At 39.6% G+C, this 23123-nt stretch overlaps 1 protein-coding gene across 2 annotated transcripts in view; it reads right to left on the bottom strand.

The window, feature by feature from the left end:
* vldlr (very low density lipoprotein receptor) overlaps positions 1 to 23123 on the bottom strand; it is a 308802-nt gene that overhangs the window by 271001 nt on the left and 14678 nt on the right. For both annotated transcript variants that reach the window (XM_051927741.1, XM_051927740.1), the window contains exon 2: positions 4668 to 4784. In XM_051927741.1, the coding sequence (XP_051783701.1) occupies positions 4668 to 4784 (117 nt within the window). The remainder of the gene's footprint in view (positions 1 to 4667; positions 4785 to 23123) is intronic.

The raw sequence follows: 23123 nt of genomic DNA, 5'->3' as shown, positions 1-23123 counted from the left end.
TGACAAATATTGGCTCAAGTCTCAAGAGTTACAAGAGATGTTGGGACGCAAAGTGCTATATCCACAACTGCAACAATTCAGTATCAAGCTCAACATGCTATATGAAGCATGCTCTGGGTACATCTTTAACAATATACTTTATACTCTACATCCTACTTGGTCTCACTACAGTTCTAGTCAATATGGTATTGCTGCATCACCCAGTCATTGGCAGACCCTTTGCTTGACTAAGTTTGCTTTATAACCGAGTGCTACATGACAGTTAAAACTGCTTGAGATTGTTAAGGGAAAACTGATGTAAATGGCACCATACAAGTACTTAATACTAGAATCCCTGAAGCCTATGGGGGGTGGGTGGGAGAATTCCTGAGCCACCTTAAATTCCTTCACACCTCTCCATTAGAGTCTTTGTAAATGTGTTGATCAGCACAAGCAGCCTGCTATCCCATAAAATCCCAACAGAGCTGAAGTCTGTCAAATTCTCAAAAAATATCAAGTATTTATCTGGGTGTGAGGTGCCTGGAGTTGTATAGGGTAAATATTTGGAAAACATTTCATGTGTGTTCCAAGTCTACAACAATCTGGGTAAATTTAGGATGGCAGAAAAAGCTAAGGATGAAATGCTGCACACAGCTAACATAAAAATTCCCATATTAACTACGTGAAGTGAATTAAGACTTTAGTTCCCCCACCCCCCCAAAAAAAAAAAAAACCACAAACATGTAAACATGTGCACTTTTATTGAATAAGTTGTAAAAAAAATTTTTTTTTTTTTCCACCCCCAAAGTTGCTGTCAAGGAGATAAAAACCAAGCTCAAAATGTCAAAGTTCATATGCATTCTTGGATGGTTCAGAGGTAAGAACTGCTGCCTTATAACCAAAAGGCTCCAAGTTTGAGATCAGGCAACTCTGCTATTACTATAAAACACACTTCATGAGTAACACCTGTAATTTTTGGCTACTTGTAAAAGTTGGCACTTTTTTTTTTTTTTTATTCAGTTTTATTGTCAAGGATGTTCACATGGTCCAATGAACTTGCCTCTCCTTCTCAGAGTTGGACGTTTATCCCCGTTCTTTTCACAAGAGCAGCAATGACAACAGAATTTTGCGACCGACTTCAGTTCAGTTTATGGTGGGATAGCAGGCTGCTTGCGCCGATCGACACATTTGCAAAACAAGATGCTGATGGAGGGGAGGTGCAAAGGAATTTAAGGTGGCCCAGGATTAAGTTTTGTTTTTTTTTTTTTTTTTTTTTTTTTTTTTTTAAGGCTTCAGGGATTCTAGAGTTAAAGAATTGGGAGCATCTGTGGGAGGCCAAAGTTCAGAAGTCTTTTCAGCTCCCACCTGCAAAACAGCGGTCTCAGGGAGACATGGGTGGAACAAGCCCCAAAACTGACCTTAAAAGCCTCCATTGTGGAAGCTGCTGCATCAGATCATTCAGATGGGGACAGCAGGGTTTCACACAAGCTGCTCTCAGCAAGATTGGAGAAATGCTGACCCAGATGGAGAATGTAGTCTGGAGGTGAAAGGAATACTGAGGAGCTCCTGAATGCAACAGATGTACCCTTTGTGGAAGAGGCAGAGACAGAAGCCGATAGAAGGGGTTGGAGGGGGAAAAAGCCCACGTCAATGAGGTAGTTAAGCAACTGTGCACTAGTAAGACTTCAGGGTGGAGAAGATCATTCCAGAAATGCTGCAGGCTCTGGACATTGAAAAAATGTGTCGGCCATGACATCATAATGTGTGGTTGTTGGGAGCAGTGTCCCTGGAGTGAGACCAGGGTGGTGGTCCCACATTTTTAAAAATGGAAAATAGAGGATGTGTTCTAATTGGGGCATTACTACTACTAAGCCTTCCTGGAAAAAGCTTATGCCATGGCACTGGAAAGGAGACTCCAAGTCAAAGAACCTCAGATTTAGAAGAACCAATGTGATTTTGTCCAGGCCAGAGGGTTGACCAGCTCTTTACCTTCAATAGGATCCTGGAGAGGGCACAAGAGTGCATCTAGTCTACAGGCATTTTGCGGACTTCAAAAAGGCACATGATCATGCTCCTTAAAGAATACACAGTGGAGGTGCTGGGTTAGTACAACATTTCTGGGTCCCTATTAAGTGTTAATCACTGTATAAAACTGCAGTAACAGCCACATACTATGAAAATCAAAGGGTGAGGGATAGATATACCATCCCTAAAAACCACTCGCCAAATACAAGACTAAGCACAGCCATTGCAAAGTGCATTAAGTAGGAAAACCTATCCAGTTTGGTGGTCTTAAAATATTTAAACGGGATTAAAGGGCAGGGATGAGAATTTGAGGCCATGGTCCTCAGTTACAAAGTGGTGTAGGGGGAGGTGAAGGCTGATTATTCTCCAAGTGGGAGGAGACAGTTACTGCCTGAAGTGGAGGAACTCTGGGTCTTGTTCATGAATAAAGGTAATAGGGCTGGTGAAATCAGACAGGTTAGGGTAGAGACCATTGGCTGAGCACAAACAGTATTGTCTTTAGGTGGATTACCTGTAACTTATGCAATTCTAAATGTTCTTGTAGAAAATATTCACTTGCTGCCTAATGTTTAATATTGTCCCTGAACACTTCTATAAAAAGTCTGGACTACAAAACCAGTACAATCCAAAAGGAAAAGACTCAATCCAAAAGGAAAAAATATGCATGACCCAGTGCAAATGTACTTTGGCATTTAATCTATTTTCCTGTTAACCCACGACACTATGCATTCCATTAGCTTCAAACATAATCATGGGTACTAAGCTATGGATACTGCACTCTCCTCTGTACTTGAGCTATGGTAGAGGATCCCAGGGCAAGGGTTGTGGAGTGGTATACAAAACCAACGGACTCCAATTGGTACCACAGAGTGACTCAATTTATAATTAGTTGCTTTAAACTCTTACTCTTGTTTACTAGGTTAAATGTAGAAGATACAAGGCATTACATCAGCCAACATGAAAATCTGGCTACTCTCTGGCACCCTAACCAGTTAAAATCTGGGTTTAAGGGCTGTAGCAACACCATTGTGGCTTTTAAGAGAGGGGGAAAAAAAAAAACCCACCTAAAAAAAGCCCCTTTTTTCCTATCAAAAGGCTCCAATAAACTTTATGCCAAGTCTGTAATTTTAGTCAGTTGGCACATCACCACCCACCCCAACTCCAGTAACCCAATAAATGCTTTCGACTCTTGATTGCAACTCAAACTCCACAACTCTGCCAGGGGCTGCTCAAAATGCAAGTACACATTTTGTATTGACTAAGCCAGTCTGGAGAGCGGGGACACTGAATGTTAAGTTCATTTCCCACTTATTGTCCCAAGTCACAGATTTGACGGAGGAAATTAAAGTGGGATCATTGCATTTTTAGGAAACTAGATTGAAGGGGAATAAGGTAGAGAATTGGTAGGAAGCTTTAAACTGTTGTACAGTGGAGAAAATGAGGGTAGAAATGGTAAAAGGTACAGCGTAACACACAAGATATCAGTATGATCAGGTTAAGGACAAGGACTAGTTTTAAGCCATGCCTTGGCGAGACTGCAGCAAGTCATTTGGGCATATGCTCCAAATGGGCTGCGAGGAAGAGAACATTGTGGGCACAAATGCAAGAGTTTAGGGTGGTACAAAAATGGGGGGAGGGAAAAAAAAAAAAAAAAAAATCTAGGCATGGTATGTATAGGAAGACGAGAGGATACATGGAGGGTAAGGAGTAGGGGAAGAGTACAGATATTGCCAGGGCTTCTGATTTGGTAAAACAACATTATGAAAACTAAATCAGCTTTGACTTGCGTTAGTAGAGGGGGGGTGGGAACACTTTAATGTGCCAAGGATCTCATCTGAAAAGAAAATTTAAGGTGAATAATGAAGCGCAAGAGTACAGCATAAAGTGGTGGACTTGGAGATCAGAATAAACCAGAGAATCAAACCAGAGCAAGCAGCACCAAGGCTATAGTACAAGAGAACAGAAGTGGAAGAGCAGGTTTAGGGAGACTTAAATGAAGTCTAATCATTTGATAGAGTGGCAGAATGGTGGGAAGAATAGGAAAGTCATTAAGAGTAGGTGAAGAGGTGTTGGGTGGGACGACAGCAAGGACGCTACCTGGGGACAATGCCTTTATCACATCCAGCACTAGTGTTCCACCATGTCTAATAAAGGCAAAAGACATGGTACCAATCCAAGAAAAAATTTAAAGAACAAGGCAGCAATAGGTAAAACACAAGCTTTGGAATAGACATCTCAAAAAGATTTAAATTTTGCAATAGCAAATTCTTGGAATAAGGCTGGTAAGGATTTTACATTGGATAAAGTCAATGTTTAGTAAAGTGTGGTCTTGAATGAGCAAGACAGGAACTGGAATAGACTGAAGAGGTACTTAAAGCTTTTGAATGAAGAAAATACAAAGATGTAAGATGACCTAAAGGAAAAGGGTTTGACTGAGGAGGAAGTGCAGGACTAAGCTGTATGAAGATTTATCACACAAAGATACCACAGAAGTGGGGAAAAGATGAAGTGGTAGAAGAGATGGCACCCACACCTCCTGCAGCTTTCTTTTTTTTTTTTTTTTTTTTTTTTTTTTAAATTTACTGTGGAAAACAGCGCCATCCCTAATAACTACCTAAAGCTCATGTATCCATCCCTGCAGGGTCACTATACAATCAACTCACCACATGGTTCTTCATCACTCCCATCTGAGCAGTCCTCATCACCATCACACTTCCAAACAGAAGGGACACATCGGCCATTTCCACACCTAAACTGAGACTGCTCACATTCTTCATAACCTAAGGAAGAGAAATTAAAATTTACATACACACACCCCCCATGAGGACCATCACTCAATTTAAATACCCATTACATTAATGCATAAAAACTAAAACATGAAAGCCAAAACAAAGCACAATGTGGGAGATTAAACACATTTAAGTATGAACTTTACATGCAGTCAAGAAATTCAACCTTTTAGGGTTTTTTTTTTTTGTTTTGTAAAAACATTAAAAATCAAAAACATTCTATACAAGCAAGTCAAGTTTAACAAAAGTAGGTATGAAACCCCCACAACCACCATGAGAAAGCTAGACCAGCAAAGTAAAACTAAGAATCTGCTTCAACTTAAATGCTTATTCCAAAATGTTATTGGATTAGATCCAGCCAGGTTTTGAAAAAAGTTTTGTACAGATCCTCCATGTGAGAATTTCGCCTTTTTGATACATCTTGTTAAAAGAGCACATCCAAAGACTGAGAGATTGTCCCACAAGGCAACTAAGCTTTTACAGAAGCAAAACAAATCTCCCTCAAAAACTAAAAATCCCACACCACCAGGCCAGGGATCCAGTGAGCAGCAAGGATAGTGAGGCGTACTGCTTTAAGTGTAGCATTCATCAGAAGCTGAAATTTTTTGGCTAAAACTTACTTTATATAGTGTCAATTTTTTATTTTATGACCATCAATTTAGTTTGCATTCTCACCTTCACCAACTACCTCCAGTGGGTTGAGTGTATCCTATACCAGGCCTCCTGAACTAGAAGGCTAAGAAATCCTGACCAACACTGGAAACCAGCACCAACATTCCTTGTTAGAGCAAGGAAAAAAAATTCCAACTGTATTACTGCTGTGCGAGTTTATTAAAGCCAAAACACTCTGCAGCAACCAATGATTTTAGGAGCAAAGGTACTGGCAAGGGATTTTTAAAGCTTTTCACCCTTAAGGGGTTTGATAGAGGATTCTAAAAAGCATTTGTAAAAAAGTTACTAGAACAAGTAGCATCAGCAAGATGGGGTGAGGCATGGAATATAAGTAACTGGCCAGTCCATAAAACAGCTTTGTAGCAACTAAAATTTAACAGTGATCCTTTAGTGGCATGTCTCTAAAGAATATTTGGAGATTGTACTTTATGTAAAAACAGCACTAGGAAAAGTGAGGACATACAGGAGGGAAAAGGCAAACTACAGGTAGATGGCAGACTTGAAACCACTAAAGACGAAGGCCCTGCAGTATGCAGAGAGGCATGCAGGATTAAGCACTGATGAGGGTAGTAGAAAAATAACCAGCAGTGGGTAGCATTCAGTCAGCAAGTTCTTATGGAAGTACTGAATAGAAGGATGGCTTCGATAATGGTGCTTAGGAAGGATTACCGATATTAAATCAGGCAAAACGCAGAATATTAAAACTATATAGGCAAAAAGAATGCAAGGTGTATATTTATATAAAAAAAAAAAAAGGGGGCAAAGTTAAAGCCAACAATGGAAGAGTTTAACTTCACACAGACACAGCCAGAAGGGGAAGAGTATTACCCTAAGTTCTGGTCTATAAGCCGCGGCTTATCTAAGGAAAAAAGTTGTGAAAATGAAAAAATATCTGCTTATACATAAGTCCGGCTAATACAGTAATCCCTCCTCCATCGCGGGGGTTGCGTTCCAGAGCCACCCGCGAAATAAGAAAATCCGCGAAGTAGAAACCATATGTTTATATGGTTATTTTTATATTGTCATGCTTGGGTCACAGATTTGCGCAGAAACACAGGAGGTTGTAGAGAGACAGGAACGTTATTCAAACACTGCAAACAAACATTTGTCTCTTTTTCAAAAGTTTAAACTCTGCTCCATGACAAGACAGAGATGACAGTTCTGTCTCACAATTAAAAGAATGCAAACATATCTTCCTCTTCAAAGGAGTGTGTCAGGAGCACAGAATGTCACAGATAGAGAAAACAATCTCTAGCAAACAAAATCAATGGTGCTGTTTGGCTTTTAAGTATGCGAAGCACTGTGCAGCATGTCGTTTCAGGAAGCTGCACAAAAGATAGCAACGTGAAAATAATCTTTCAGCATTTTTAGACGAGCGTCCGTATCGTCTAGGTGTGCGAACAGCTCCCCTGCTCATTCCCCATACGTCAGGATCACAGATAGTCAGCGCAAGAGAGAGAGAGAGAGAAAAGTAAGCTGGGTAGCTTCTCAGCCATCTGCCAATAACGTCCCTTGTATGAAATCAACTGGGCAAACCAACTGAGGAAGCATGTACCAGAAATTAAAAGACCCATTGTCCGCAGAAATCCGCGAACCAGCAAAAAATCCGCGATATTTATTTAAATATGCTTACATATAAAATCACAATTTAAATGACTGCTAAGCGCGCGTGTTCACTCGGTGACGCCCAGAGCAGAAAGAACGCGCTCCGGCCACGCCATGCGGGGAGTGAGAGAGACACCAATATCTCACACTCTCCCCCCCCTTAAAGAAATTAAATGGGTGCGAGTGAGACCACTGACCTCCCTCCCTTCTATTAGTTATAGTACGTTCGGCTTATCCATGAGTCTGGCTTATCTATGATAAGATTTTATTTTAAAAATGCGTATGATTTTTGGTCTCCGGCTTATACACGAGTCCGGCTTATAGACAAGAACCTAGGGTACATAAGCTTAAGGGGACAGAAGGCGATAGCCAATCCAATTTTAACAATTTAAAAAAAATTTAAGGGGTTAAGCAGTTCACTAATCCAAATAGACGCCAGAACGTGGAAAGTTCTGGACTTTTTGGCTGGTGGCTTAGCAGGATCAGTCCTCCTTAAAAGCTATATCTGTAAGAGATGCCAGCTGACCCAGGACCATGACCCAAGGGTCACTGAATTATTAGAATGCAGGCTAGCCAATTCCTATAGGGACTGTGCATACCTGACCAAAAATGTAGTTAATGGGGACATAGGAGGCTCTAGACCACAAAGGTCTAAACAGGGTCAGTGCGACAGGCACAAGGCAAAAAGTATGACTGTCAGGGCTTCAACTCCCAAATTAGAAGAAATCGAAACATTTTCAGATGCTTGCAGAGCTGGACAGTGTGCCTGAAGTCTGAGGTGGTAAGCAGGCATGAGGAATCCCAACAGGCCACTTCTAAATCAGCTCCCTCAAAAGAGGTTGTAATAAAAAGGGGTTTAGATCAAATCTGAAACACAGGTTTACGCACTCTATTAGATGAAGGATTGAAAGGCCTCCCTGGAAGGGTGAACAGGCTCTTGGCCAGGGTGGATCCAGTTGTCATTTTTTCTAACCCTTAAAAACCCTTGTATTTTTTATTGTCCATCACTTCAGTAATACAAAATTTAAACAATGTGGAGTCAGGTGGAGAAGCAGTAAGGACCAGGTAGTCTTCTCCCAAGTTCTGCCTTTGCCATGCACCAGTCCATGTGTAAAAAAATAAATAAATAAAATTAGGCTTAACATGGCTGAAACCTTCGTGTTTGGTAGAAGGCTTTAGGTTTATAGGGCACTGAGCCCTTCTGGAACATGTGGAACCCACACCAAATGATTAGTAATTGAACCCAAGGGGACCCAATGTGTTGGGGGTGGGAGTTGAGGACATGTGAAGTTTAGAACTGCACATGAATGATCATAGTAAAAACATATGCATAGTAATATAAAATACTAACCTAAAGTTGAAGTACAAAAGTAAATCAAATATAGCTCGTCTTAATACTAGCATCAAAAAATAAAACGAGTGAGGTGGAATTGCAGGTAGCATAATTGACATAGCAGTAAAACTTAACAAAGGGCACTTGAGGAATGACCAACAGAAAGCAAGGTTACCCTTTATGTAAAATGGAATTTAAAAGCAAGTCTTCAGTTGGATGATGAGCCACAACTTAGTTAGGACAGTCAATTTATGTGGAATGGATTAGGGAAAAATCCTAGTACAGAAGTGTGTGCTATTGGCCCACCCCAAAATGCAGACCGTAAATTTAAATGTAAGTCATATTTTAAAAAGTTTACTGGGTACATAACTATGGGAAACTGCAACTACCTTATTAACTAGGCTATTGTGGTAGTAATGACCATCTTCACAGTCATTTAAAGACAAAAAATTACCACACTATCCTTGCTAACAGTACAAAAGCAGTTTATACGGTAAAGCTCTCATGTTTAGTGAAAGCTGTCAGCAGGGGATCAGATAAGAGGTAGTGTTTTACTAATAAGCTGGAAATCTAGGAGAAAGTTGCACAATATAAAAGGTTGGGTATTTAGATTTTAAAGAATCCAAATCCGATTTTGCTTATCAAATCTGGTTCTTGGATTCTCCGATTATATCCAGATTATACTGTTAAAATGGAGAAAATTTCCTCCAACGTAAAAATATCACAAATGCAGTGTATGCATATGTATGCAACAGTTCTTGTTAACGAAAGCATATCAACCTTCTCTGGTATCAAGTGCAACACTCCAGGCATGTCTCCAGCAGTGGAGAAAACCCTCTCACTGAGTAGCAAGAGCCTGCACACCTATGAAAAAAGTAAACTGATAATCCATAATATTTAGCTCTTTAGGCAATTCTACAGCCAATTTTTTTGAGTTATCTTTAAGTACCTTTCATCCTTGTGTGTATGAGTTTAAACCAGCTTCTAAATAAAAAACCCCAGTCCAGAAGACCTTTTCATAAAGAAATGTCTTGAAGGGCCACCACCATAAATTAAAAGTTGTTAGTCAAAAGGAGAGAAACTATACAAAATTAACTTAATCCAAGTCAATTCCTATTTAAGTTAAAAATCAATATTAAGTTTAGTTTAAGGCATAGTTTAAACCCTTGGTATTGCGTATTGGCAAAGCTTGCTGAGCTTTGATCAGAGTTTCTCTATAGCATTAAACATTCACACAAAATTTACATCCTATAAACGCATTCAAGCTTAAACAATGGAGGTGAGGAAAAAAAAAAAAAAAAATTCACAAAAGTAACAAGCCACAATTGAATTTAAGGAATATGCTTATTTGGTAAGCAATCTCTTGCTACTTCTATGTGCAGGTAGTTAGTGCTTATAAAAAAAAAAAATAAATAAAAAAAAAAAAAGCTGTACAGAACACCCACTACACAGGATTTCAAGCCATCGTGCAACATTTAAAATGTTAACTACCTTATCCTAAAACTTTATTCCAACATGTGAACTTCAATTAACATTCACTTAACACTTTGTCATAATCCTGTACGTAAATATACTGCTCAAAAAATTCACACTTTAATCCTAGTATCAAGTCAATGAAATTTGAGGGTCTGGGAGGAGCAATGGAGAATGTTATGCTGCCTGTAACATTGCTCAGCATGACCCGTTTGGTGGTGGGTCACCGATGGTCTGGGAAGGCATATCCATGGAGGGACGCACAGACCTCTACAGGTTAGACAACAGCACCTTGAATGCCATTAGGCATTGGGATGGAATTCTTGGACCCATTGTCAGACCCTATGCTGGTGTAGTGGGTTCATCATGGTGCATGACAATGCCCAGCCTCCTGTGGCGTGTGCGCAGGCAGATCCTGGAGGATGGATATAGAATGAATAAAGGACTGGCCTCCATGCTCTCCGGAGCAAAATCCAATAAAACACCTCCCCTAGGACACCGTCATCTTATTAGGGGCATGCCCAGATATTGTCAGGCATGCATACAAGTATGTGTGGTCCATATAAAACTATCGAGTACAATCGAGTTGCTTCAATGAAATTTCAGCAAAATGAACTAGCCTGCCACATGATTTTTTCCAGTGTCTGAATTTAGCCCTCTGTAGGTTGATAAATTTCCAAACAATGTGGCATCCTTTCATTCCTAGCATTACCTAGTCCATATCAGTATAGATCTCCAGCATGATTCCCCCCACCATTATGATCTGATGTGTTTTCAAAGTGCTCCTAATTTGTGTAGTTTATCCGGTTTAGAATTGTACTAGTAATTTAAAATATACTGTATATAAAAAAAAAGTAAAAAAATTTGCATGACGACAAGAGTAATACTTCAGGGGGTTACCCACCCCACACGATCGTATGTGCTAAATTGCCAATAGGAATTTCAGTTAATTGTAAAAAACTGAAAGGGGTAACTATTCCATGCCTACCGGTTACGTTGCAAAGCATTACCCAGTTACTATGTGCTAGCACTAGTGAAACAAGACACCAAAAACCACACTATTAATTGACAAGTTTTTACAGCCTTGTCAATGTCTCACAGACACTGGCATTTTGAATGATTCTTGAATAAAAATTGTTCAAAATGTTGATTGGTGTGAGGAAAACATTTTACAAGCACTTTTTTTATATTATATATATATATATATATATATATATATATATATATATATATATATATATATATATATATATAAAATGTTACAATGTCATAATTAGCCTCACTACTCAAAGCACTAAATATAGAGAAGATAGGAAATTCGAACCCTTGACCTAGCGCTGGGCAGTATACTAGTTCATACAAAAAGCCATTTATTTTTGTTAGGATATAGATTTTTCTTATACCACACCACCAGTTTAATTAGCCTAAACAAAGTTCAGAACGTGGTGCAGCGGGAAACTGTTTGGGTTGGGGGAGAGAATGAATTACTTTTCACTGCTGCACCACTAACACAAATGCAACAGTACATATGTTCGTGGAGATATTGAACATTGAAAATGGACAGAACATTCTGAAACTGAAGCTGTAGCACACAAAGTTGAACATGACACAGGGGAACTTTTGCCAAAAAAGCCATGTGTTGTCTGGAGATTTTGGTTTTAAAAAAGGTCTAAAACTCCACTTCACTCCCAGATAGATAATCAGTCAAGGCATGAGCTGGGAAAAGTTTGCGCACGTTTTAAGTCGGTGGGGGGGATGGAATAGCCGGCTGCTGGTCTTTTATCAGCACATTTAGAAGACAAAGGATGCTGGCGGAGAGGTGTGAACGGATTTAAGAAGCAATTTAAGGTGGGCCGGATCTACGAATTTTTTCATAGGCTCTGGTAATTCTAGTGTTAAGCAGCTTTCGTTTTTCTCCCCCCCCCCCCCCACCCCATTTGCTTTATAACTGGTTTTTGACCTGTAGCATTGTACCTAAGCTGTGGAAATAAATTAGTGATTACCCCAGTTTAATGCTTCCAGGCCAAGCTGTGTGAATGGAGTACAGACCAGGGTCATTCACCTCTATTCCAACTAAATGCTTCAAACATTTGGTGAAAAACCATTGACCGCGAAAGTCTTCAGGATAACCACCAATTTGCTTACTGTGCAACAAGTGTTGAAGATGCTCTGCTTGTTATCCATCAAAGTGTGTACACTATATTAGCCTGGTACATGTCAGCACTATTTCTGGATTTTTCTTCAGCATTCAACATACACCCTCCCATACAGATTGGAAAACCGAGTAGTATGAATGTAAACCCATTTAACACATGTACTCCAGACTCTTGAAAGTGTCATGTCCCTTTACAATTTAAGTCAGAGGAAGTCTGCAGGAGTTTGTCTCATCACCATTACTAATTTATTATTTTTATATATACACACACACATATTATATATATATATATATATATATATATATATATATATATATATATATATATATATACATACATACATACACACACACACACACACGTGACCCAGAGACAGAACAAGGAACACAGCTCCATTATCAAATATGGAGGCAACACCATGCTCATAGGACACATCTGGGGAGGATGAAAGCCACTATAAAAATCAAGCGGCCTGTGGGGTAAACTTGTGTAATAACTCCCTGAACGTTTTAAAAAAAAAAAAAAAAAAATCTATGTTCACCCATTGTTTTGGGGAAGAGGTAGTGAATATAAGAGTAAAGAACTTACATAATCTTAACTGGAATGCAAAAAAAAGTTCCAAATGCAACCAGTTATTTCTCCTCTGTAAACTCAAACTACTAAGAGTAGAATAAGGACCAAGTTGTCCTTTTATCAAGTATGATTCGGTTTGTCGCTTTGTTTCATTGCCTGGTTTAGTGGTCTAATAAACCAAAATTTAAAGTGCTCCAGCAGATTTCTAAGCATGCAGCTAAAGTTAATTGGGACAGATGTAGATGATCTGGTAAGTGTGTGTCAGAGAACAATGCTCAAGTAACTACAATATTGATGACATAACATGGCATCTGCTATTTTAAACCTACCCCGTCAGGCACTTTAGAACAAATTTCAACTCTGAATGTTTTGAAGATTTAGTTAAAAATGTTTGACTTGAAGTTGACACCTATAGCAGGTGGTGTCCACAGATTAACACTTCCATTTTTGACAGCAAATTCTTCCAAGAAAGAAATTGCTCAGCTTACTGCCATTAGAACACAAATTGTGAGAGTCTGAAAATGTTTCAGCCATTTCCCCCCCAAAAGTCAACTGTCTAGATATGAATCATTGGTGTATGCCTGTGACAGATGGGGCTCCATCCACACGACATTGGTCTGCAGTTGCACTGAGGATATCCTTACAGTGCTGAGACCTAAAAATCAATCTTAATACAGGCTGCTTATGCGATAGTGACACCCCCCCCCGAATAAAGCTCATAGTATTAAATACTTGCAACATACTGTACATTTTGGCTCAAAAAGGTCCAATTGTTCGTGTTATTAAGCAAAAGCTCAAAATGAGGTTGAAAGACTACGGACTCCAGCCACAATATATCAAGCTCTCATGCAAAGGAGGTTAAAAATTCATTCTAAATCAAGTTATTTGGAGTTTCCCCAAATGCCATGAATTTTACTGTTTGAGGTAAGAGCAGCTACATCTGTACAAGTATCTGTTCCATTTTGTGTCCTTCCTAAATCAATAGGGAGTTTAACTTGACCTCAAATGGCTAGTATTTCTCAGTGACCTCGATGCAGGTCTAACAGCCAGGAAAGCCCCATCTGCACCACTTAAAACCTTTAGGAAAAGGTCCCAGAAAATTCTAAAACTGAAGCCAATAAATCCATTCCACTTTTCCAAACTGCTGTAAGAACCCCAAATTCTATACTAGAGGATTTCTGGGAGACTGATTTCTCATTTAAGCAAAGAATTAAGCAAAATTAAAACATTTGATACCATGATTCTCTCCCATCAAGTTCCCCAACTTTCATTGGTTACAATTAGTTTATTATTTAAATGCAACGCTGTGCACATTATATTTACCTTTCTCTGGAAGTATAGCTATGGAAGTGTATTATGTCGACTCTCGTAGTTTGTAATTAAAGCAGACCATTGTAAAATTCATCTTAATCTTCTAGATTCTGAAATCCAGTCATAATCTGATGTATTTAATGTGCTACATTAGTTAAGTGTTCCCTGAGCCATGTTAAATCAACTACATGCTTAGACTCTTGCACCGGAGGAGGCAGCAATCTCCTCACAAAATACATTTCATGATATTCCTACTCTGAACATTTAGAATGCAAAGGTAAATACTGGATCTTTGTGATTAAATGCATTAAAGCATGTATTAAACATGTGGGGGCACACTGCCATGGAGGTTGCGCTGCTGGCTTGAGTTTGTAGGCTTCTAGTGGGTTTACTTGGAAAGGAAACAAACATGCCAAGTCATGTAGAATGTGGGGTTTTGTTACGTTAAGTTGACCCTTGTGTATTTATGTGCTCGTATTCACCCTGTGATAAGCTGGTGCCCCATTCAGGAATTGTTCCTGCCTTGCTCACTATGTCATCCATTCAGGATCTCTACACTGAATGTAGATCTGGGGGTCCCTTACTACAAGGAAGCGGCACCACCACGCCACACCGGAGACCTAGAAACGACATGGGCAGTTTGTTTTGTTGATTACTAGATCAGAGTAATGTAGTGCCAATATTAGGACCAGGGGGGTATTTTTCGTACGTGGATTACTCGCTTAGCCAGATGTAATTGTTAACGATTTGGCTTGATTCCTGGATCGGTCGGTTTTTTGAAACTCTTGCTGGAAGTGTTGTCATAGCAACACATCCAAATCTGCAAACTTGCTCGGAGCAGGTTTGTTCTACGTAAACAAGGATTAGTTTACACACGTGATCAGTGACGGTGCATGGAAGTCATCCAGTCAGGGCTTCGCCGTTCATGAATGAGCGACCAATTGATATTGGTGCTCAAATTATACGAAGAGAATTTCATATAGAGAGGGTTTTGCGCGATCGGCAAGATCCTTTTATTGCCCCCGGAGGAAATTCTGTACGAAAGATACCGCTTTAGCCGAGGGGGAATATTGTACCTCAAAGATTTATTAGCTCCGTATATTTGAAGTCAAACTCGGCGAAGTCGGGGTCTCACAACCACACAAACAGTATGCATTGCTGAGGTTTCTTGCAAGCGGCACTTTTTTTTTTTATTATATATATATATATATATATATATATATATATATATATATATATATATATATATATATATACTGTAGGCGATGCGGAACATCTATCGAAAAGTGCAGTTTGCCAGGCAATTCGTAAAGTCTGTTTGGCTCTGAAACATTTCCTTCGGGTTTTCATTGTGTTTCCTGGACACCTGCATGTGCAGACAATAAAAGAGGCATTTCATGCCATTGCAGGTAGGTAACACAGGCTAAAACACCCACAGTTCCATAAAGAATCCCACAATCAGCTTAACATTCTCATTACCAGGATTTCCAAATGTGATTGGGGCACATGGAACTGATCAGAGTGGAGTTTGATTATTCATCAGGAGGAGAGGTACATTTTCCAAATGTTTGATCAGACAGTGTCTTCATCAAATATTTGACCTTCGTTAATATCTCGGTCAGACACCGGTTCAAGGGATATGACATTCCCTGCAACTGACCAAACAAAAAAGAGGGCTATATGGAACATACCTATAGCACACATGGACAAATATGCAATGACCATCCTTTACCTGAAATGAAGTGACCACTGCTTCCTGCCACTGGTTCTGAGGAGGAGCTTCCCCTGGAATGCCCTCAGAAACAGGGCGATGGGCATTTTGCTGGAGAGCCAACTCTTCTGCAGGGGTTAGGTCTGGACTGCGTGGACCACCGGTTTTTGGCTTGTCTGCCTCCTTATTAGCTTTAAAATTAGTTTTTTATATTATGATTCTTTGTCAACAATTCTTTAAATAGTTCTATACCAATATTTACCAGTTTGAAGTATATTCTTGTACTTCACTTTAACCTGTTCCCATGTTCTCCTTGTGCTCACGTTTGATCTGGAATTATGACATTAAATATGTAATCTGACACATAGAAAGTGAAACGCTGCATTCAGTAAGTACAATGTACACTACTTAGCGTTTAATTTTTTCGGCCACTTTTTGCCAGCCGTCTTTTCTGGTCTGGGCTGCTTTTGCAGCGTTACCCGTTGTGTATATTAAATCTTGAAATTCTTCGTGTCCTTCGAATAAAAGGTCTTGCGCCACGTGTGTGAAAAAAAAATGCGCCCATTCTTTCATCATTTTGTTGCAGCCTAAGACTTGATCATGTTTTCTAGACTCAATATATATATGGGCTTTTCACTCAGCATGGGCATGCACATTCATCTCGTATGATTAGATCCAGCTACACTAATCTAATACACAGCTGCGTTTGAAAAATCGACTTATCTGGATGAGTTTCACTTGCATTAACTCATCCAAGATGAGGCACCTGATCTCTGATGGTTTAAGCGACGTACGAAAAATACCCCCCCAAGACTGTATATTGAAATTTTAGTATGGAGCCTTACATACAACTTTAAGCAGAAAGCACTTGAATTCATCTAATATGTGAAACTCAAAATGTCTGGCTAATGTAGTTCCAAAGTGGATTGGCTGAGCCTTAAATTGTTTTATCAGTGTGGGAAACAATTCAGGGTCATGTAGTGTGTTATTGTTGCCTTGTTAAGCAAGCATAACAAAAAGGTGATCTTTACAACTAAGCAATGTAGTCTACTCTGTATCAGGATAAAGAAATCTCAATGGAGTGTTACATTGACAGCTTCTGAAACTAGTTTTAATAAAACCTTAGAAAAAAAAGGTCCTAGACATTTAACCATATCTACTGTAGGTAAAGTATTCAACATTACAGAATGTTTCATGATGTTCAAGTTATAAAATTGCTAATTTTTACTCCACGTCGGTAAACCACCAAGTAGCACAGATAGTCTTGCTAATGTCACAATTTAGGACCGAGAATAAAAAGGTGGCTATTTTTTAGTTCAAGTCCATGATTATAGATAGATAGATATAAAAAAAAAAAAAAAAAGTACGTTCTATGTTCATTCTTGCAGCACCTAGTCTTCACATTAATACTTTGTTACTGCATGGCACAATACCTGATAACTAAAGGAGTCTGCCAAACCATTTACTTAGACCTAGACCCAATAAAAACACACTTTGTAGACACCAATGCGCTTCAGTTGCTTATCAATTTGAGGAATTGAAGTCTGGCTCCATACTGGTAATATTACAGGAATGGCCCCAATTGTAAACTACATTGATGTCCTCTGATGGACACTCCACTGTAATAAATGTTAGTGGCAAATGCTTCGCTTCAGTCTATTGACCATTCTATTTTACTGTACAGGCTAGAAAATGGGTTTACAAGCACTGACCTGGGGGGTATTCTCCATAGGTCACTTAAAATCATCAGATCCCTCATCTTGGAGGAGTTCATGCCGGTGAAACTCATCTGGGATAAGTCGGTTTTTCCCCCACCGCAGCCATGTAGTGGATTAGTCTAGCTGGATCTAATCATCCGAGATGAATGCACACGGCGAGTGAAAAGCCCAGATTACTAGTCATTAAGCCCGTTACAATAACGGGCAATAGAACAGTAGTGCATAAACATTATTAGGAACAGTATATTAAATGGCAAGGGACTTTGACCTCATTTTTGTTGGTCGTATTTTTCTTTGTCTTTCAGCCTTTGTGGATGTTTACTTGCTGAGCTGACCGTTCTTCGTGGGCTGCCACCGTGTATTGCGTGTGTAATTTTCTGTAATAGTAATACTGTCTTGTACGTCCGTAATATACCGCCAGAGAAAATGAAAGGTAATACAGGCGTGTGTGTCGGTAATATGCCTTTTATTTTCTGACAATAATACTGGCTTGTATGTGGCTGTAATATGCGTCGCTGTATTGTGTACCTTTAAATTTCCTCTCGCAGTAATACTGGTTTGTACTTTCGTAAAACACCTGTAACCGACAGCAATATCACACATCGCACTGTGCCCCGCGCATGTGCACTTCACCAGAAGACATACATGGACACCTGGACGCACAGGGATTTTATTAAATAGGATATAATATGTATTTAATGAGTCTAGAAAAACATGAGCAGAAAGTCTTTGATAGGCTGTAAAATGAGAAAAGAACGGGCACTCTCCCAAACAAGTGGCGCAGGACCTTTTTATTTTGAAAGGCATGAAGAATTTCAAGCTTTAATATGCACAAGGGGTAACACTGCAAAAGCAGCCCAAACCAGAAAAGACTGCTGACAAAAAGTGGCTGACAAATTAAACACTGAAGCAGTGTGCATTGTACTTGCACAGGAAATTAAATGCTGCATTCGTTGTCAGATTTAATAGGTTATAATTCCAGGAGAACATGGGAACAGGTTAAATTACAAGAATATACTTCAAACTGGTAAATATTGGTATAACACTAAATTTTTGACAAATAAAACATTTTAAAGCTAACAAGGCAGACAAGCAAAAAACAGATTGAGATCCATGCAGTCCAGAACTAACCCCTGCAGAAGAGTTGTCTATCCAGCAAAACGCCCACCTTGTTTCAGGGAATTCCAGGGGGGAAGCTACTCCCCAGAACCAGTGGCAGGATGCAGTGGTCACTTCATTTCAGGTAAAGGATGGTCATTGCATATATTTGTCCTCCATGTGTGCCATAGGCATGTTCCATATAGCCCTCTTTTGTTGGGTCAGTTGCAGGGAATGTCATCCCTAGAACTCATCTTTGACCAACGAGATATTGGCGAAGGTCAAATATTTGATGAAGACACTGATTATCCATCAGGAGGAGAGGTACATTTTCCAAATAACGTTTGATGAAACTCCACTCCGATCAGTCCCATGTGCCACAATTACATTTGGAAATCCTGGGTAATGAGGTTAGGCCAATTGTGAGATTCTTCATGAACTGTGGACATTTTTACCTGTGTATTACCTACCTGCAATGGAATGAAACGCCATATCTGCACACGCAGGTGTGCAGGAAACACTGTAAACTAAGGAAATATTTCAGAACCAGTCTTTACGAATTGCCTGGCAAACTGCCCTTTTAGATATACTGTAGGCAATGCAGAAAAAAAAAATGCTGCTTGCAAAAAACAAGGCAATGATACTGTGTGGTTGTGAGAGCACAACTTTGCCTAGTCTGACTTTGAATATAAGGGGTTAATATATTTGAGGTACACTATTCCCCCCTCCGCTAAAGCAGTCTTTTTTTTTTTTTTTTTTTTTTTTTTTTTGAAAAATTCCTCTGGGAGCAATAAAGGATCTTGTCGATCACACAACCCCCTCTATGAGATTCTTATAAAATTTGTGCACCAATATCAATTGGTTGCTCATTCATGAACGGTGAAGCCATGACTGAATGAATTCCATGCATGGACACTGACTAAGTGTGTGAGCTAATCCTGGTTTACATAGAACAAACCTGCTCTGAGCAGGTTTGAGGATTTGGATGTGCTGCTATAACAACACATACAGCAAGAGTTTCGAAAAACCGACAGATCCAGTATCATGCCAAAATTGTCAATTACATCCGGCTAAAAGTACGAAAAAAAAATCCCCCCCCCCCCGGTCTGGTTTAGTTCTTATTTACCAAATTGATTCCAGTATGCACAGAAATGGGCTGAAAGTACTCCATTATACATAGCCAAGATATGGCATCTTGCAAGGCTCAGTGCTGGTACCCTTTTGGTTTTTACTTCACACGCTTCCACTAGGACCGCTCATTAAAGAACGTTTAAAAATTTTCATACAGCGGACACCCAATTAGACCTTCCTTTTAGAACAAAAAAACCACAGCTTTAGTTGCATTAGTGAATTAAGAGTGGAAGGATGAGAACTACTGGCCTTTAAACACTGATAAAATATGCTAATTAGAGAGAATGATGCTCGGTTGGAATCGCCACTCATACTGAAATCGGCCCACAAACTAGGAGTTGATGACTCTAGCATGTCATTTTAAAGTGCACATTACAAAGTTGAGTAAATAAGGTTTCTTCCATCTTAAAAATTGTTTTTTACACCTGATCTGATGTGGTTCATTTCAAATATTGCATTAGTGTGACAAGGTTTATCCCCCCCGATTGGGTACTATTGAGGGGATCAAATGATTTCTTCAAAATGTCATACATCTCTCTACCCCAAACGGGTGCTGCGTTGACATTATGGAGCAGAAGGCATAAGCTTATTCATTGTGAGCAGGAGGATGAGTGGCTGGTTGCTGTGTGCTACAATATGCTTGACCTGGCGTTGTTCAATACACTTTAATATACAAGGAATGCACAGGTCCACTGAGACCTGTTTTGCTCACCTTGCACAGAAGCTTTTCCCATTTCATCGCTTCTTGCAAGAAAAGGCAAGGATGCAACAGACAAGCTTCTGTTCCAAGATAATCGCTTCCCCCAGGAAAGCAAACTCCGTGTCAGGTGCCCCTTCAATTTAAGTGTACATTGCAGCAGGTACACATTGTAAATGAATGAAGGACAGTCCTTGGGTTTGTGGTAACTTTACATTTGAATTGGAGGACTGCATATAATGCAGAAGTGACCTCTGTTCTATTCTTCCTCTGTACATTTTTAGTGCATGGAGTTTTTTGTACTCTAGGATATGCAGTTTTGGGAAGATCTCAGGTAGGGGTAGAATGGGTTTAAAGTCTTACAAAGCACAAGAAGGTATGTGAATATGAATGTTGCATCAGTGCCACAATATTTTCTGAAACTTACTATACAGGTCATAAAATGAATTATTCCAAATATGTATACACCCATGTATTGGTCAGTGCAGCTTTGACATCTTGGACCATAAGGTGCATACCAATTCAGGGTAAGCAGAAACACTGAATAAAACTGCGAGATACAATGGCAGCACATTCACCAGTGTTTGATCTGGAGGGATAAAAGCGGACAGAATTTCCAGTTCCATTGTCTCAAAAAACCTAGTTATTCAGTTTAAAATTAAAACCGGGTCAGATCTTCAGGGGGAAATGCCAACTTTGACAAGTACTATAAAATTTACACTGGCTGTTAATTAAAATGTGTGGTTATTCTAACAGTACAAGCAACTCACTACTCAAAACAGTAAACGTGCGAGGCACCTAGGACAGGGGTGGGCAAAGTCATTCCTGGAGGGCTGCAAGTTTTTGTTCCAACCCAATTGCTTAATAAGCAGTTATTGCTCTAGAAACACTTCTGCTTCATTTTAGTTCTCTCTCTCTCATTAAGATTTTGAACCCTTATTGCTTAAGTCTTAAACAACTGTATTTTCGGTTTTTAAATTGCTCCTTATTAGCAATAAAATGCAAACAACAAAAGAAACCAGCAGTTATCCATTTTGCTTGTTACCCTTCACACCTGTATTTATCGTGCACTATTTGGTTTAATTTTATATTTCAAAAGGAGAGAATAAAAAGTGAAGGATTGAGAATTACCCATCCGTTTTACTCTTCAAAGTATTTGGATGATATCCTTAGAATGGGGAAAAAAAATCTAGGATATGAGAATGACTCGACATAGCAGAGTTAAAGCACTAACAAGCCATGAAATGTAATTATTGGCAAGGATTGTTTTCTAATTAAGCAACTGGGTTGGAACAAAAACCCGCGGCCACTGCGGCCCTCCAGGAATGACTTTGCCCACCCCTGGCCTAGGATCAATCCCACAGCCTTTTGATTGCAAGTGAGCAATTTTTACCGCTGCACCACAAGCAGTCGTATTACATTTGCACCTTTTGTGAAAGTGTTTGATATTTGGACTTCAGCCTTCACACATTAAAACAGTTCGTGTCAACATTTTGTCAATTACTAAAACATGAAAATTGTTTTGATGTGTTTACATAGGTTGTTGTTAACACTGAACACACAGGGAATGCAGGTGTTCCAAATATTTCCCCATCTAAAACTCTAGCACTTCAAGATGGAGGCTTGAACTGGGAGAACTTCATGCCTTTTCTGAGACAGTGGGGGGCATGGGTGGTATAGCTGGCTGCTTGTGCTTATACACTTACAAAACAGACTTAAGGAGAGGAGCAAAAAGGGATTTAAGGTGGGCCGGGTTTAAGAGTTCATAGGCTTTGGTAATTCTAGTGTTAAAGCCTTAAATGGCCAAGGTTCGGCTTACTTATCTGAACTTATCTTAATGTACATCCTGGTTTGTAAGTCATATGCTGGTCTGCTTAGGATTCCAAGGATAAAAACAGTGGGAGGTTACGCTTTAGTCACAGGTCCCCTAAATCGTGCGATGGTCTGCTTGCTACTATAAGATGTCCCTTTGGTATCGGCTTTCAAATCATGGCTGAAGACTCACTACTTCAGTGTCGTATATCCTGACTAAACCTGCCCATTAACTATACCGCATCAGTAATTTGCACAAAAACCATAAGTATTACTACTACCACCTATTCAGCTTCTCCCAGTACTCAAAGGAGGCACTTGGTGCCACTGTTCTACTGCCAAGTTGTTTTGCCTGCCTAAGAGTTATTTCTTATATACCTGTAGGACCACAGGAATCGTCAGGTAGAGCAGTCCGACTACCACTAGGGGGAGGAAGCTTGATAAAGGCAGGGCCTGTTAAAGTCCAATGCAGCACTCCTTGTGCCATACCAAATTTTATGGTATAAACATCACCTTTGCCAAGTACCTTCTAAAGGCCCTTTGTATACAGCCAGTTAAGTGTCTCAGTTTTGAAACATGGGTGAAAAATCCCCAAACATTGCATGCAATATCTATACGCAGATTTTTTCAATGTTGCTTTGGTCAGGGGACTGAGGGCTATAGAATAACCATCTTGTGCCTCTTGAAACTCCTCTCAATCTACAAAGGAATATCCCAATCATTACCTTGTAGGACCCAGCCTCTTTACCTTCAACTTTTTTTTTTTTTTTTTAAATAAAGTAGGCTTTCAGAATTTGCTGGCAATTGAATCCACTCTTCCCTCTACCAACAAGGTGTTCTCTGTGCCACTGGCTGCAACACAACCCAAGCAGGATTGATCCACCGCCATGTTTAATAGTTGAAGTGTTCTTTTCCCAGAATTTGGCACCCTTTTCTCCAAACATACCTTTGCACATTGTGGCCAAAAGATTCTATTTTAAATTCATCAGTCCACATGACTAGTTTCCAAATACATCAGAATTGTTGAGATGTTCGTTTGC

Source organism: Erpetoichthys calabaricus, chromosome 5, assembly GCF_900747795.2.
Source record: "Erpetoichthys calabaricus chromosome 5, fErpCal1.3, whole genome shotgun sequence".
NCBI lineage: Eukaryota > Metazoa > Chordata > Cladistia > Polypteriformes > Polypteridae > Erpetoichthys > Erpetoichthys calabaricus.
This window is presented reverse-complemented; position numbering and strand designations above follow the sequence as displayed.